Raw genomic sequence first — 16924 nt, forward strand, 5'->3', positions numbered from 1 at the left:
AAATAAACAAAATAAAATAAAATGTTTTTATTATCAGACAACTAATTTGGTCCATAGCATGTTAGTAACAATAGAAACTTAAGAACTATGTTAGTATATCTACATTGGTATTACGAGATATTTATTAGATGGCATGTTGTCGCAAAGACGCAGGAGCAGCGTGCAGCGTGTTGAACCTGCCTAGCACAGCACTGTCCTGCCTCTCTGCGACCACCTTTAGGAGACTGTTGGAGCTGCCCCTCAGTCTGCGTATGAGTGAAGCGACTTTTTTACGCATAAGCGCATAAAAGTCGTCCACGTGAGCGCCAGCAAACATGCCAGAAGTACTGCAGTAGCGATGAAGCCCCACCATCGTCCTAAACAATTTATTATACAATATCCGTACGGTATTGTACGATTTTTAGATTGTAGGTAAAGTTAGTCCATAGACTGCTGGTTTGCCAAAAGTTTGGCAGAATACCGTTCAGTTGGTGTGGACCGTTCACGTTCAGTGGGTGTGGACCTGACTAATACTAAAGATTGTTGCTATTGAAAGTATGTATTGTAAGTATGTAAACTCTTTATTGTAGGTACAAAAGAAAATAAACAAAATACAATAGACAAACTTACTTGTACAAAGACGGACTTATCCCTACCAACCAACCTTTGAGTATATGAGAGGAGCAATCACTAAGGCCCCAAATAGAGTGAGATTAAGAGTCAAAATAGTGGAAACAAAACAGTGCTTTAAGCAATAGGTATACCTACCCGACTCTATTTAATACAATTTGTTTCATTTACCTATTTGTAGTGTACAGCAAGGATTTTTAAACATATTGGTACTCGGAATAACAAGTTTGCTACGGAACCATACTGCATAAATAAAAGTAGCCTGACTACTTATCTAGTACAAAACAGTTACAATTTTGTGCCTCCATAAAACAATAAGTAAAGTGAGTTCAGCCCGGACGCACCGCGGTGCGGTGGAGGCAAGAAGTTGGACATGTAATAGTAAATTATAATCTCTCAAAATGTTGTGGACTTACGATTTGCAAGTATCTAGTAATGTGTTGAAAGTGTCGCCTTTGTATACGCAAAGGTGGAATGGTGAGTATTTTCTACTAAACAAGTAAAAGTCACCTTTAGTGTTAGGTTTTTTTACTTAGATTTTTTTTAAATAATGTTGTACTTTCTCGAAATTGTATTTTTGAAACAAAGTAAAAGTCACCTCGCTGTGATGCGGTCCTTAATTTTTTTTTCAGTTTATAGAGGTATTACTGAGAAAAAATACGAATCAGTTACACACAGCATATTATGCTCAGTGTTGTGTACCAGTTTTTATAGTAATGTTCGTCACCGAGAAGTGATAGACCTTCAGCACATAATGCACTAAAAGAAAATTGCTGGTGTCTATAAAAAGTGTCCTATAAGAATTTCAGTCACATTGGCTGTTTTAAGAGATCTTATACATGGCGAGACATATTCAACTTATATACCTACTAATATCATGCTACTCGTAGCTGCAGTATATGCTGAGTCAGCGCCTATTCTCCACAACGTCACATGGCTCTATTAAATTCAAAATTATTTACTTTTTTTTGTAATTTTTTTCATATATAATTTTTTTATTCTTTATTTTATTTCTGGGATTTCTCGCATGTTAGGTTTTAAGTTATAACTTATTTTTTGTTAATTCATCATTGTATAAAGACGTGTATGTTTGTGGTGACTAAAGTTTTTTATTTATCTATCTTTCACGCAACTAATGCGACCGATTTTTTTAAAGACATTTCTCACAAGATTTTTTTTTTACTCTGTGCTAAAGGTCAAGGATTCGGCACAAGAAGTGTCTTTAACGGTGAAAGAAATTAACTAGGGACACATTACGGTAGCCCACCACTAGATACTTAATTCGTTTTTGATGAGCCCCCTTGTAATGGATATCACTTCCGTCTAAACTGGCAGGGTCAAAATTAGTGTGGAGCCAAAGTGTTTGTTTTTCGAATTGATCAGCATTACTTAGAAAACCAGGTAATTGAATAACCACAGTATAAAAAAAGGAGCAGTATTCCGTCTCGGCAGCGTCCTTGATATAATTACCTACGCCGGCTCGGTACACAAACGCGCGATAGGGCTGCCTACTTTACTACTTACTTAATTATCACTCTTCAGCAGGGAGGTAACGGATGTGGTTTTATCGGAACCAGAAACGGAACCAGAAACGGAATCGGAACCGAAAACGGAACCGGAACCAGAACCGGAGCTTGAGTGATAAGTGGACGAGATGTTAGTGTAGCATGTGGCAAGCGGGGCGATGAGCGAATGACTGGTATAAACCTGTATGTTTCTGATCTATACCGTTCAAGTTTGGCCGCCGCGCTAAGCATTGACATTCGATATAACTTCTGTTTCAAAACTAACGTAACCGGAACCGAAACGGATGTGTAAAACCAAACGGAAGCTGCGTAACATCCCTGCTCTTCAGTTATGTATTTGATTTGATAAGTTCACATGAAATTTAAAGTAGGGAAAATATTAGGAGAGATTTAAATGGACTTAGTAGTGTTTAACAAAAATAAACGCATTTTACGCGTTTGGTTTGATAAACCAAAAAACGTATTATATTTTAAACGGTTTTATTTGGCTTCATCACTACGTATATTTGTTACCTACAAATTAGCTACGGAGAAGTATTTGCGCCTCTTCTGGGATGTGCGAAAAGCTTTATCGTTGAATTTGAGTTTGAGATAGAGAATTATATTATATTATATAACAATAGTTTTGATTATAATTATATTAGATGAATTTAAACATCCGTTCACCGAACAATGCTGTTTATATCGTTGACATAAATGCGCGTGAGTCCGTAAGTTTGTAACTCGCGACTGATGGTTGCCGAGGTATGCTGAGAACTCGCGGAGCGCCACGTAGCGTAGCGTAGATCGAAAAGTTCTTTTTCACCTCACGAGCTCGAAAAAGCTTTCTTTATCCTTAGAAATCTGCGTGGAAAGTCGCTTTTTATCCTCTTGGCTGGAAAGAGTTTTTGAAATTCGAACGTTATCGTGAACGGGCGCCCCCTTGAAAAATACATATCGACCGCTTACTTTCACAACCTCGTATCTCGCCGCATTAAATTGCTTTAGAAATCATCTTTATGTTGAGTACGATAGTGTTGATTTGTTGTATACATTACAATTCGGGTAGATACGAGGTTGAGGAAGTAAGCGTTGAATATTGACGTTTTCACAAAGGAAGTTCGTCATACTTACATGAAGTAATATTTAAACCTGTTAATTAATCTGATATTAGTTGGAGTACTTTTACTTACTCTGCTGGCTCAGCGACTCGAAGTGTTTCTTGGCCTTAGATTCGATTTGACGCCAAGGCGGCTTACTTGTGCGATCTCCTTCCAGTTTTTTGCGTGATTACGTTCAGTTGGTGTGGACCTGACTTAAAGAGTACATAAGTAGGTATATTTCCAAATAACATTTACTCGTCGACTGCCAATTTACATACTCGATAACATGACGACAGGCATATAAAGTGGAATGTTTGTGTCGGCGCTTCAAAGGTGAGCCTAGGATGGTAACATTATTAGCTGCCGATGCCGATAGCAGCACTAATAAACCCCCGCGAATTACTGTTAACCTGGTAGATAAGATTTCCGCTCTACGAAAAACAAGTTTTTGTTTTTATGCACGTTTCGTGTAACATGACCGTGAACACAGACCAATAGGTGTTATACAAAAAAAAAGCTAAAATTGCAAAATGTGATGTAAAGCTGCATTTTCAATATGTTATTTCGACGCTTTGGGGGTAAACTATGTGAATAATGAAGATTTATCAAATTCATAATTTTGTATTTAAGCGCAAAATAGGGTCTGTAACCTTAGTAATCGTAATCTTGTAATCGTAACGTAATCGAAGAACATTTTGGGCCCATGTCATTTTTTTTTCGTGTCTAGTTTCCTGTCCAGTAGTGGTATAGGGGTTATAGCACGGATTGCTGAGGACCTGGGTTCGATTCCCAGTGCTGGTCTCTTTTTCTGGTTTTTCTGTGCATCGATGTCTCAGTTTGTATTTTCGATATGATTTCACGGGATACCCGTAAAATGAACAAATTTAGAGTTGAAATAAAAAATGCAAAAAGACTCCAATGATTGGTTAATCATATTTTGACCCAGTCAATTTTAATTTATGCAAAAACTTAGCTCACTCATTAGAACATTTCAAGAGTGATCTAATGAGTGTAGTGTTAAGTATCTTTTATATATATATATATACTATACATTAACTCATCGCAAAATCACGTAGGTATTTAGAAAAATCGGCAAAATTTCATAAAGTGCATTTTTGACTAGTACCTACGCAGACGACATTATGAAAATGTACTCAGGCAAATTAGGCCCATTCTATATACATAAAAAATAACCTATACCTGTATTATTGTATATATTTGAGGGCCAGATTTTTTTCCGCTCAGTATATACAGGGTGTACAGTACAGGGGAAAGTCTGAAACTGTAAGACATACGAAGATCTGTTCTTAGAAACCATGTCATCGATTTTAGTAACAAAAAACAGCATTCATACATTAAAAAAAAACTTTGAATCAGTTCGGAAATCCAACCCGGTCGTTTTAAAAAATATTAACAATAATATATTATTTCTATTTGGATATCGGTAGTGTAGGTCATAAGCAATAAATGAAACGCGATATTTAGAATGAATAAAATGCATTGTATTTCATATTCTATAATAATATAAGTTTTATTTTTCAAAACGTCAGGGTTCGATTCCCGAGCTGAGTAAAAGTTTTCTTTAAACATATGAATTCCGTTTGTCTTGTTACTAAAATCTATGACATGGTTTCTAAGAACAGCTCTTCGTATTTCTTATAGTTTCAGACTTTCCCATACTGACTGATATGAATGTTACACTGTATATTGTACGAGTTGTGTTTGTGTGTAAGTGTGTATGAAAGTATGAAGTGTCCTGTCATTGATCTAATGATTGATTTCTCTCCTGAGACCAGTTATAGGAGAGCAATTAAACTTGTTTAACGTGTCGGTGATGGATCGTTCGGACAGGTTCACCCGAGGATGGAGCGAAATTAGATGAAAAAGGCAACAAATTAAATAATTTATTGAATCAGGCGTTACTTTGCGAAGCTTTATATCATATAAACAATATCGGACCTGAGGCCGTATTGCCTAACGTTTCTGACGTTCGCAATCGCAATCAAATGACATATTTCGCATACAAAAACTGACGTTTGATTGCGATCGTGAGCGTCAGAAACTTTAGGCTTATACAGCCTCTGCAGGTCTACTACGAAACTCGAAGTTCGTGTCGTGCGGTCCCTGTGACACTTATACTATTTAATACGAGAGCGAGAGGGACGGTACGATACGAACTTCGATTTTCGAGTTTCGTAGTAGCCCGGCTGATTTGAGTCTAACATCTGGTAGCATGGTGAACGTTTGCTTTGAAGGTGAATTTTGGTTGAGTTCGAAATGCGTTAGGGTAATGTGGTGGAGGTGATAGTTGGGTTTGTATGCTTAGTGTGTTTTCGTACAATGTTGAGGTGGAGGAGCTGCATGAACACACATTTGTGGCATAGTCGTAGCTATCATAAGGTCGCAGTTGAGAAGAGTAATTGTTTACAGTTACATAAATTAAATTTTATAATAAGACGTTAATTTGACTGGTTTTAAACGTTTTTATATTTGTTATATTTGTTGACCCTATATAATAGTAGATGAAATCTGAGGTAGTTTTAAATCAAATCACTATCATGTTATACATAGCATTATACATATTCCATATTTTACATAGTAAATGTACATAAGTAGTAGTAAATGCGTTAAGAAGAAATTTACTGAAGTTCGTCAAAAGCTACTGACGTTGCGGCGTCGCTGCGTGAACGTTGAGTTGACGCTGTGTGGGCGTTAATAAGACGCTGAGCTGACGCTTAAAAAATACCGCTGACGTTGCCTGAAAGTTGCGTTAACGCAGCGCAAGCACTGACAAGAGGATATGCATGCTCAAAAGCTAGTGTGAGAGAGCTCTATCTAAATCTGATACGTAGTATAGGTAGTGCCACGAGAGTTGAAGTGAATGATTACACACACAGCTACAAAAATAACTGATCAGACAAAGGAAGAATAAATTAAATAAATGTCAAAATCCTACTTTCATTACACGACGTGTTGTAGCTGTGTTGTCTCGTAGCACTACCTATACGAGTACTATTATGTAATCTGTGGTCATACTATGTTTTAGGTATAGAGGCAGCGGCGAAAGATGGAGGCGCAGTGGCGCCGGCGCAGCCCGCGGCCGACAGCAAGCAGGACGGCCCCGCGCACTGCGTGGTGGGGGGCGCGCACGCCTTCATACTGAGGGTACGCTTTAGCCCCACTCATTGATTACTTAACAGATAACGTGATGCCGTTTCTGTTTATTCGGATAAAACAAATAGAGACGGCATCACAGATTACTTTCATGTAAAATTTATCAATGAGCGGTGGAACAGTCCCTAATTTCCTAATTTAATTTAATTTTTAATTTCTGCCTTGTCACCAAGTAACATAGTTTTAGTGCTAGTTTTAGTTTTAGTTTTAGGTGGTACTTATGAAGCCAAAATAAACCTTTCTTTCTTTCTAATTTTCAATCTATTAACAGTGAAATCAGTGCCCTTAGTGTAAGTTTTCGGTTACAAAATACGTCCCGATCGCGTTCGCGTTAAAATCTCAATTTGTATGCAAACACTAACAGCGCCTCTAGCGGAACGTTTGCGATGTTCGTAATTCCATACAAATTGAGATTTTAACGCGAACGCTATCAAGACGTATTTTGTAACCGAAAACTTACACTAAGGGTACAGACGTCTATCCAAAGTAAAGGACGGCAACCAATGTTATGCAGGTTAATATCTGCCACAGCCACAGCGAAGCGTCCAAACATATTTGACACGTCTTACCGGCCCTGCAAGAGAGTCGTATCATATAATATTTATGCACGCTTTCTTGTATCACATTATTGGTGCTGGCGACTGTACTCACTGCTTTGCAGGCTGAATAAGACGTGTGTGATATAAGTCCATAAAGGTCACAGCTCAATACAGCCACCCGGCACCCAACCAGCACCGCCTCGCCTCGAGCACTTAGTATTCTATTCATCATATGAATTTTCATCACACTTGCTCGTAAACAGTGTCGTAACATGCAGGCTACCTTGGTTGCAACCCCCCAAATAAAACCCTCGACCTTAATGTGCTTGTCATGAAACCCGTGGTCGGTAAATGAGTCATTGCGCGTACAAATTTTGTTGTCATGAATCTCAAGGTCGGTAAATGAGCCGACCGGTCAATGTGCGTACTGATACTGCTGCGCGCGCTGCTGCAGGACCACACGCACACGCACGTTGCGGCGCATGCTGCGGGAGGGGGAGGGGGAGGGCGGCGCTGCCAAGAGCGCAGCCTAAGGTATCGCCAATATTTGGAACAATTATATTTTTTTCTTTTCTTAAGGTTCGCCTTTGTCGGACACGACATGGAGGACATCATCATCATCATCATCATTTTTTCTTTTAGAAATATAATATTTTACTCACAAATTTTATGAAAAACGTTGTATGGCGCACGGGCGGTACTAGAATTACGAACATCAACTCATTAAAGTCTAATAGACTCTCGTTCGTAATTCCTTATTTACCGCCCTTACGACACAATGTACTATTGTATGGGCATGCGCTCACTACGTCAAATCCGTATAGCGTCACCGGATCGCCTCACTCGCGAGTTTGCCACGCGCGGACGGCGGGTGGACCACTCGCTGCCCGCACGCTTGCGATGCGGCGCTCTCCACCCCCCGCCACCCGCTCTTCATACCCCCTACTCGGAAATTCGTGGACCGCCCGAGGTCCACTCGTTGTCAACGTCCGTCCGCGCGTGGACCACCTGTCGACAACAAGTGGACGCCGAAAGTCGAGGCGGTGCTGGTCGGGTGCCGGGTGGCTATAGCCCTTCGAACCCAGCAATGAAATGATGAAAAGATGTTCAAAATTTAAATGTAAGAGGTATGACAGTGGACCTTGTTATGTACTATCCATGTCAAATTCAAATTCAAATGTAATTAACCCGCACAATCGTATCGGCTGGGTTCGAAAGGGCTAATGAGCTGTAACCTTGTCTTTCCTTGTTTTCAGTTATCAAGTTTCTTCGGGTTAGCGCCACTAAGGTTCGAGTCTCGCCCGAGCGGCTTCACAGTCACTATATCTAGTGCCATGTGTATATATAGCTACATTCTAGTCACAGTTTTAGGTAAGCCACTCTCTAGCCAATCACAATCCATGCAATCTAATTACCAAACATAACGTTTGCCGCTACATGCCGCTGATACCGCGTAAGACAAGGTTTGGTATTTAAATTATCTGATGCAAATTGATGTGCGTCAAACGCATTTTTTTTATTCTTTTTATTCGACTGGCCTGGGATGGAAAACGAGCCAGTGGGTCTCCTGATGGTAAGAGATCACCACCGCCCATAATCATCTGCAACACCAGGGGTATTGAAGATGTGTTGCCAACCTAGAGGCCTAAGATGGGATACCTCAAGTGCCAGTAATTTCACCGGCTGTCTTACTCTCCACGCCGAAACACAACAGTGCAAGCACTGCTGCTTCACGGCAGGATTAGCGAGCAAGATGGTGGTAGCAATCCGGGCGGACCTTGCACAAGGTCCTATTACCTGCAAATTGTATAATTATGTAATGACATTACGTATATCGTATATCTAATAGTCCTGTATTTCTAATATCATTAAACAATTAGATTACTTATCTGTTAGGGGGTGTAATGTTTATAAATCCTTATGGATGAGCGAATGAATTGGCATTTTGTGTGGTTTTCAGTAATATGTACAATTTTCGGTCTCGTATCGGAAATCAATGTGGGAGTAGAGCTCTCAGTAAGGATGACGTCACGGATGTCCCAGGTCGTCTCAACCTGTGATGTCCTAGTCGTTGTGGCTACGGCCGGCGCGGGCGTGTACGGTGCCCCTAGGAGAATGAGGAACATGCTCAAATTCATGGACAGCGTAGCTTCGGTGAGTAACGCCTTACTACATTATGATCCCCTGGTACTAGTTGCTGAAATATGCTCCAAAACTCGCTCACTGGCTGCCGTCCTCAAGCTAAAAGGCGGCTAAGTGAAAAAATCAAAGGACCCCGGACCTAAAGTATGAAAAATGTGGTTTCAATTAAATATCCTCAGATTTTGATATTGTTATAGATTTCAGTCCTGAACAAAAGTCTCTAAAAAACTAAACTAAACTCTGAAAGGGATTCAGAAACAGAGCACTCTAAGAGAGCTTTGTTCAGGACTTTGAAATCTATAACTTATCAAAATCTCAGGATATACCACAATTCCACATTTTCCATGGTAGGTGCTTTAGGTCCGGGGTTCTTTGGAGATGGTCGAAAAACGCGGTGTTTTTTTATAAATCAATGCAAGTTTATATCGGTTATTTATAGATGCTAGGTAAATCTATGAATTATAGATATCAACTACCATCGATTTAAAATAATTACTTACTGCGCTTTTCGACCAATTTTCGACTCTATCTCAAAACTTGATTTTGTCACTTAGCCGCCTTTTAGCTTGAGCACGGCAGTGTGTCAAACTTGTATAAAAACTAGGTAAATTATAAATGGTATCATCGAAAGTATTTACAATAAAGTCCCGTATCACTACGGCCATGTTTCTAGAAAAGTTGAAAACCTGTCCACGCACGTCAACATTAGGTAGCTGCTCAACTGATGTTTTTGGTCACAAAGCGACAACACGGGAACACGCAGTGAGCAACTCTGAAACACGAAGTGTTGCGCGCAACATGTTTCCAGCAACTCAGCAACATGTTGATTCAACAATGCTGCTCAACAAATGTTTACCATGAATACGGGGCCTATTTTTAAGCTGGAAAATTTTAGAAATATGTATTTTACCCCGCCTAAAAATAACTCTTGAGCAAGGAGCGGGAGTCAAAAGCAGAATAATTAATTCCTGGGTAAACATTTAAGTGGGAAGCGTTCGCGTTCGAAAAACGTTTGCATTGAAAATAATTAAATGCGTTTTATTTGGCTACTTTGTTGTTGTAATAGTAAATTTCAGACTGAAGTAAGCTGCGGGAGCGCCAAAGTTCCAATAGTCTTCGCAAGTCATACCGTAATTTTTGTCCGAATCATCGTTTGTCATAATTTTTTCCCACTAAACCAATTTTTAAATGGTCCTCTTATAGAAAACTATACATTAGGTTAGGTTTGTTTTATAACAATTCTGAACAATTATTGGATTCAGAGAAAAAAAGAGTTATGACAAACGATCATTCTGACAAACATTACATTTGGACTATCATTACATATGCGAGCCGATATGGACCCGTAAGCTGCATTTCAAAGTCACATAAATGTGCTTTTCATCGGGAATGGAAACCAGTACCAGGAGAGCAGAAATGAATAAGAGTTTTACTGACATTTCAGGTAGACAACAGCATCGGGGCTCAATACTCTATCGTCACGGAACGCAAGCTGATAGCAGTGCTCCTGGCAATACTTATCTTCTTCACGGTTCTGATAGCCGATGACTTTTGCTTCTACGCGCTACAAGCTAAAAAGCTTGATAGACAATGTAAGCGAGTATAAACTGTACTAGCGATTCGCCCCAGCTTCACACGGGTGCAACTTTGGCTTAATCTGTCATCTCCCAGGATAACAGGATCGAAGGATTTTGGGCACAAATATGTGCCTCTGGGAGAGGACAGGTTAATCGTTGATAACTTACTTTAAAATTCTGTTTAGGTAGTAATAAGAAAAAAAAACCTTAAATATTGGTTTCATTTCCGTTACATTTACATCAAACCATTATTAATTCTGGTTTCAGGGGACGTAGTGACAAACTATATCGCCTTCTACTTGCTGTGGTACGTGGTGATGGTACTAGAGCTGCAGTTTGCATTCACGGCGCTGTCTGTGCGCACGCGCTTCCAAGCCGTCAACGACGCCATCGCCCTCACCGCGAAACACGTTTCAGTGTCGTGTGAGTTACACTTTGTGGTTATGATGCCCTGGTACTCCCGATATAGTCGAATATCGATCGATTGATTATCAGCAACGACGCCTCGCGCTCATCGACACATCGCCGTGCCGTGTGCGTACAATTTATAGTTATGATGTCCTGATACTCCAGGTAGTGATCGAATATCGATCGATTGATTATCGTGTAGCAACCATACTATCGCGCTCACCGCGAGACACGAAGCCATGCCATATAAGGTTATACTTTGTGGTTATAATGTCCGTACTCTAAATAGTATTAGCGTTCGATGGTCAAATATCGATCAATTGACAATCGATAACAACAATAAATATCACTCGATAATATCGATAATGACTCGATAATATTGATACTATGCCTCTGGCAATCGTACTCCGTGGAGTCATTCAGAGAAGTCTTTACGAAGATGATCGAGGTTCACGCTAACTCCTTAAGTTTTTGACAACGATTATCATATTTTTATTTAGAGTAGGTATAGTAAGTAGGTATGTATTTGTTGTCTTTATTTTAGCCTCTTTGTATTTTTTTCCATATAAAACGGGGTCAGGAAGAAATCGTTTTGAAACGATAAGACCGCATAGCCTATTGTCTAATTTGTTTTTTTTCCTTTTGTATTTCACTGTATCGATTTGTGGTATTCAATAAAGTATATTTGTATTGTAGCTTGCTTTCGCTATTTCTGTCTCCTGAATTTCCACTATTTGTTGACGCCTAAATAAAAACTCCTCTCATCCACTCAAAGGTTGACCGGTAGCGATTCCTAGAGCATCATCATAAGTTCGCCTTTATTTATGTACATGTATTATTGATAGTATTGAAGCTATGACCTAAACCTGTTGGTTGTGAAACTATGTATCTAATCTACTAAAATAAGGGTACACTTTTATTGAAACGGATCTATGGGGAATCGCTTTTTGACAACCCATGAAAAGTACGTCAATTGATCGGTGGTACCTATCGATAACCTATTTTAAACAAGTTTTGTCGTTATTTACCACTAATTTCCAGTGGAAAAGCTGGAGCAACCGACGCCTGTGAACATGTTCGCGATCCGTGTGGCGCCGGCCGAGACGCGCCGCTCCGCCAGCAACGTCAGTCTACTGGTCGACTCCCTGCACGGCGCGCAGCTTGACCACCCTATCATTATAAGGAAGACTGGTGCGTTGGTTATGCGATCCTGGTACCTTGCCATTGAATGACGACTTGCTGCATTGAGGACAGTAGGCATCGCTAATTGTTAATTAGCCTATTTGAGTTTGCCCGAGACTTCGTCCAAGCAGATACGCCTGCCGATGAGTCGACGTCTTTTTCGCATCTGCGCGATGTTTGGCCCCGGCACAACCCCGGCATGATCATAATTCTATATTTTCAGTAAACGGCGAGCCCCGACTGATAGTGCCGCCGTGCGAGGCTATACGGCGGCTCGCAGCGCTGCACGGTGCACTTTGTGAGGTGGTGCAAAGGATCGACCGGAGCTACGGCCTACCGCTCATTGTGATCCTCCTGTCCACGCTGCTGCACCTGATTGTCACGCCGTACTTCCTTATCATGGAGATAAGTACGTGAAGAGTTATGTTGCCCTGGTAGTTCCTAATCCGCCGCACTGGCTACGCGTCAGAACTATGGCCCGAGCCCTCCCATTATAAATAATAGCCTGTGCCCTGCAGTTGGACGTATTAAGTTAAGCTGATGATGATGGGTATTTAGTTGATCAGCAGGTACGGCCATAGCTACATCCTACCCATATCCTACCGAACATGTTGGCTCTTTTGTCTACTCTTGTTTTGTCTTGTCATATTTCGCCATCATAGATAGTACGTGTTACTTCATGCTGCCCTGGTAGTTCAGGTAAGCGGTGCAGCTTGATTTGCCGTACTTTGAGCTCTTTCGGTGCGAGTCACCGCATTGTCTTGCATCTTGCTAATGAGTAAATGTCGATGAGTATATAGGTATCAATCGTGTCATGCTACTCTGGTAATCAAATAATGATCTCATAGTCCAGAATAGACTGAGTGATCCAATCTGACTAAAATTTACTAAATGAGCATTTCTAAAAAAAGACATTTGATTTGCGACTCCGATTTGGAAAAAAATTTGCAATTGGTACTGTATGGAAATTTCCTTTTTTGTTACCAAAACTATGGATTTGCGGTAACAAAAAAGGAACTTTCCATACAAATTAATTGGGACATTTCGGGAATCGGGAGACTATGTTATTTAAACTCAGTATCGTTCACTCTATCTAGCTGCAAATTTTTACCCAAATCGGAGTCGCAAATCAAATGTTCAAACTTTTTTAGAAATGCTCAAATTATTGTTTTTATTTCAGTTGTATCTACAAATCGTATTCATTTTCTGGTGCTGCAGTTTTTGTGGTGCGTCACACACATGCTACGAATGTTTGTCGTGGTGGAACCCTGTCACTACACAGTTACTGAGGTGAGTAAACTAGGAAACTGAACCGCATGCTACGAGTGGAAACTTTCGCATTTGTTATTATCTAAGGGGCTGTTTCACCACCCTTAATATTTGACGGATAAAATGTGATGCCGGTCTCCGTCTATTCGAACAAAACAAACAGAGCCAGCATCACATTTATCCGTCAAATAAATTCCATCAATGGATGGTGAAACAGGGGGTTAATTGGGTAGGCCACAAGAATGCTGAAAATTGACTTGCTTTCTTTATGTATATTAGGGCAAAAAGACAGAGGAGTTAGTCTGTCAACTGATGACGTATGCGCCATCCGGAGGAGCGCTGCCCTCCCGACTGGAGCTGTTCTCGCGACAGCTGATGCTGCGTTCCGTGACCTACTCACCACTCGGCATGTGCACGCTCGACAGGCCACTTGTAGCTTCTGTAAGTGGGTAGTGTACCAGGATATAAGAAGTCGGTGTCACTGCTCTCGCGGTAGCTGATGGTGCGTTCCGTGCATATTTGCCGCATGGAATGTGCGCACTAGACAGATAAGATCACTTGTCGCTTCTGTAAGACGGGCTTGCGTGGACCTCAGATAAGTACTTAACTCCTCAGTCAGTTAATTGTTAACTGTCACTATTTAACCCTAGACCATGCAAAACGGTCTAAAGTGTCTGGTTGATGATTTATATCAGGGAATAAAAACCTTGTAGCTGATCCATCCAGCTCCATCGCTGACAAGTGCATGCATGACAGTCCACTTGCTACTTATGTGTCAGAAACGTCTGGCAATACGACCTCGGGGTATAAGAAACTTGCAACCTTAACATTGCTTAGTCAATTGGTTCTAAAAGTAACTAACTAAAGAAGAAGGAGGCCAGGAAAATTCAACAACAGTGCTTTACTGTTCTTGAATTATGACTGCAAAGAAGCCCGAACTGATGGTCGATTATATATTATCTTCCATTGCAGGTAATTGGAGCTGTGACAACATACTTGGTGATCCTCATACAGTTCCAAAGATATGACACTTAAAAGAATCAACTATAACAGTGAAATGTGAGCCGGGGGGCAAAAAATCTGAATTAAATACACAAACGCAAAGGCTAGCTTCTTCTACTACTTGAGAGTATGACAACTATAAATTGTTTGGTCCCCATTCAAGAAAACTAATGTAATTACAGTACGTATGTAGATCATTCATACACCAGGAACACAGGACATTACTGGAGACAATTAAAACTTATTTACCCATCTCAGTTAATAAAACTATTGACCAGTGTTTCGTAACAGTAATTAGCCCAGAATAACCAGAAAAAGAGATCAGCGCTGGGAATCGAACCCAGGTCCTCAGCAATCCGTGCTGCATGCTATAACCCCTACACCACCGCTGGACAGGAATTTAGACACGAATTTTTCCTATGCATACATAACTCAGGTTGCTTGTTTCTACTACGCTACTTGAAGCAGCAGCACTAAGCAGCATTAATAGGATTCGAGTTCTTTTGTTTTAGCATCTATTTTCAACTTGTGAGTCAGTTATACTCTATATTGTATTACGATCTAATTTATGAAATGTGTAAACAATGACGCCATTTATCCGAGAACTCAATAGTGTGAAAAACTTAGAACCTATTGCAAAATAATTAATCTGTTCAGTAAATCGATTAATTTATTAATCGAATAGATCAAAGTATTTTTTTCTGTTTTATTATTTACAATACTTGATTTCATTCCAAATACTGTTTATTTAATTATAAAAGCAGCAACTATTTTTTAATTTTAAGAAAAGTAAATAAAAATCGCTTATTCATCCGCGCATTAATCGATTTTTAAAATATAAAATTTTCCACCTACTACACTACTACAGATTATGTACACATGTTTCAATAAAGAATTAACGTCAGATTTTGACGAAGATTTTTCAAGTGAAAAATAAATATTTAAATCAAGTGAATTTTGGTGAAAAAAGTGATTAGGCATCTAGTTAAAAGACACGAATTATGGATAAATGTGTTATTGATTCGATTCAATGGGTGTTTAGGTATACAAGAATTTTGATGAAATCGGTTTGTTTACACTTTTAATAAATTGAATAGGCATAACGTATAGTCTAGTTTTTACTTTAGTTATTATTATATTTACTGAATTGTGCAGGTTTGTTCTCTACCAGGACTCCAGAATCACATTGTAGTCATAGTCTGCTGATTTTTCTTTACCTGCAAATTTTTCTGCCAAATCGTCCGGGGGGCGATGAAACACGTATAAAGCACACTTGTACGCATTACCGCACACTCATGTCAAAAAAATTGCGTTCCTACAGATGCCTACGAAAACAAAATTGTGACACAGACGTAAAAACCGCACACCAATAGACATTTTTCCGTAATCACACTGATTTTTACACACACACTCACACTCGAACTAGTAATGTGGCATGTGTAAAGACCGATTCAATTGAATGGGCAGCAAAAAAAAGAATGAATGAGTGAAATTAAGTTAATATATTTTCAAATAAACCTCAAGATAAACTTCATTCACTTCGTTCGTTCATTCGTTCAGTTCGTTTGAGTCCCATCACTACCCTCGTGCCTTGTAACGGTTTGTTATTATTCTGTCATTTACTTTATAATTAAATGCCAGACGAGTTTTGGGCCAAGATAACAAACAACCGAGTGGATGCCCACCAACTCGAAAAGCCTGGCAGACCTAGACGGCGATGGCGGGATGAACTGGACTTGTTCTCGAAGGACTGGCCCTTGTATGCAGGACGCTCGATTTTAATGAAAATGTGCACTTTAAAGTTGAATATTTCGCAAAAAAACAATGAATCGAAAATCATCTTAGCAAACACCTAATGGTTTTAAAAGACCTTATTTAACGATACCCCAACCTTTTATATAGGTTGGATGAGAAAAAAAAATCACCCCTACTTTACGTCTATGGAGGTACCCTAAAAATTTTTTTTAAATTTGTTTTATTGTACCATTATGTCGGCATAGTTTACGTATATATCCGTGCAAAATTAAAGCTTTCTAGCATTGATAGTCCCTGAGCAAAGCCGCGGATGGACAGACAGACAGACAGACATGGCGAAACTATAAGGGTTCCGTTTTCGCCATTTTGGCTAACTTTGATTTTCATATACGACGACGGTCAAATGGCCATATAGCATTGCATTGGCAGAGGGGAAATAGATGAGGCTCATCCCGCAATGATATTATCATCCCGTCTTTAAATATCTAAGGCTTAACTTGATAATATCATCTATGATATTGTAATGCCACGTAAGGAGTAGCAAATTTGAGATTTAGCGCCTGGTAAATACACACAAAGTTATAATTTTACGCTTTCCTGCAAAATTTGTCTTATTTTTAGTGTGTCAGATACGCCACATTTGCCATTGTTGGTAACAT

At 39.7% G+C, this 16924-nt stretch overlaps 1 protein-coding gene across 1 annotated transcript; it reads left to right on the plus strand.

Moving 5' to 3' along the window:
- Positions 1-948: 948 nt before the first annotated feature.
- Positions 949-15165, plus strand: LOC141431342 (gustatory receptor for sugar taste 43a-like). The gene is made up of 11 exons (XM_074092492.1): positions 949-1086; positions 6264-6382; positions 8187-8301; positions 8891-9084; positions 10517-10664; positions 10917-11072; positions 12099-12248; positions 12463-12648; positions 13420-13529; positions 13788-13949; positions 14481-15165. The coding sequence occupies exons 1-11, from the start codon at positions 1011-1013 to the stop codon at positions 14541-14543; spliced, it is 1479 nt and encodes a 492-aa protein (XP_073948593.1). The 5' UTR covers positions 949-1010; the 3' UTR covers positions 14544-15165.
- The last annotated feature ends 1759 nt before the right edge of the window (positions 15166-16924 follow it).

Source organism: Choristoneura fumiferana, chromosome 9 (assembly GCF_025370935.1).
Source record: "Choristoneura fumiferana chromosome 9, NRCan_CFum_1, whole genome shotgun sequence".
Taxonomy (NCBI): Eukaryota; Metazoa; Arthropoda; class Insecta; order Lepidoptera; family Tortricidae; genus Choristoneura; species Choristoneura fumiferana.

Coding starts and splice junctions, on each gene's coding strand:
- LOC141431342 (XM_074092492.1), top strand. CDS start 1,011: ATGTTGTGGACTTACGATTTGCAAGTATCTAGTAATGTGTTGAAAGTG. Junction 6,383..8,186: donor CGCACGCCTTCATACTGAGG/GTACGCTTTAGC, acceptor CCTTGTTTTCAG/TTATCAAGTTTCTTCGGGTT. Junction 11,073..12,098: donor GAAACACGTTTCAGTGTCGT/GTGAGTTACACT, acceptor ACTAATTTCCAG/TGGAAAAGCTGGAGCAACCG.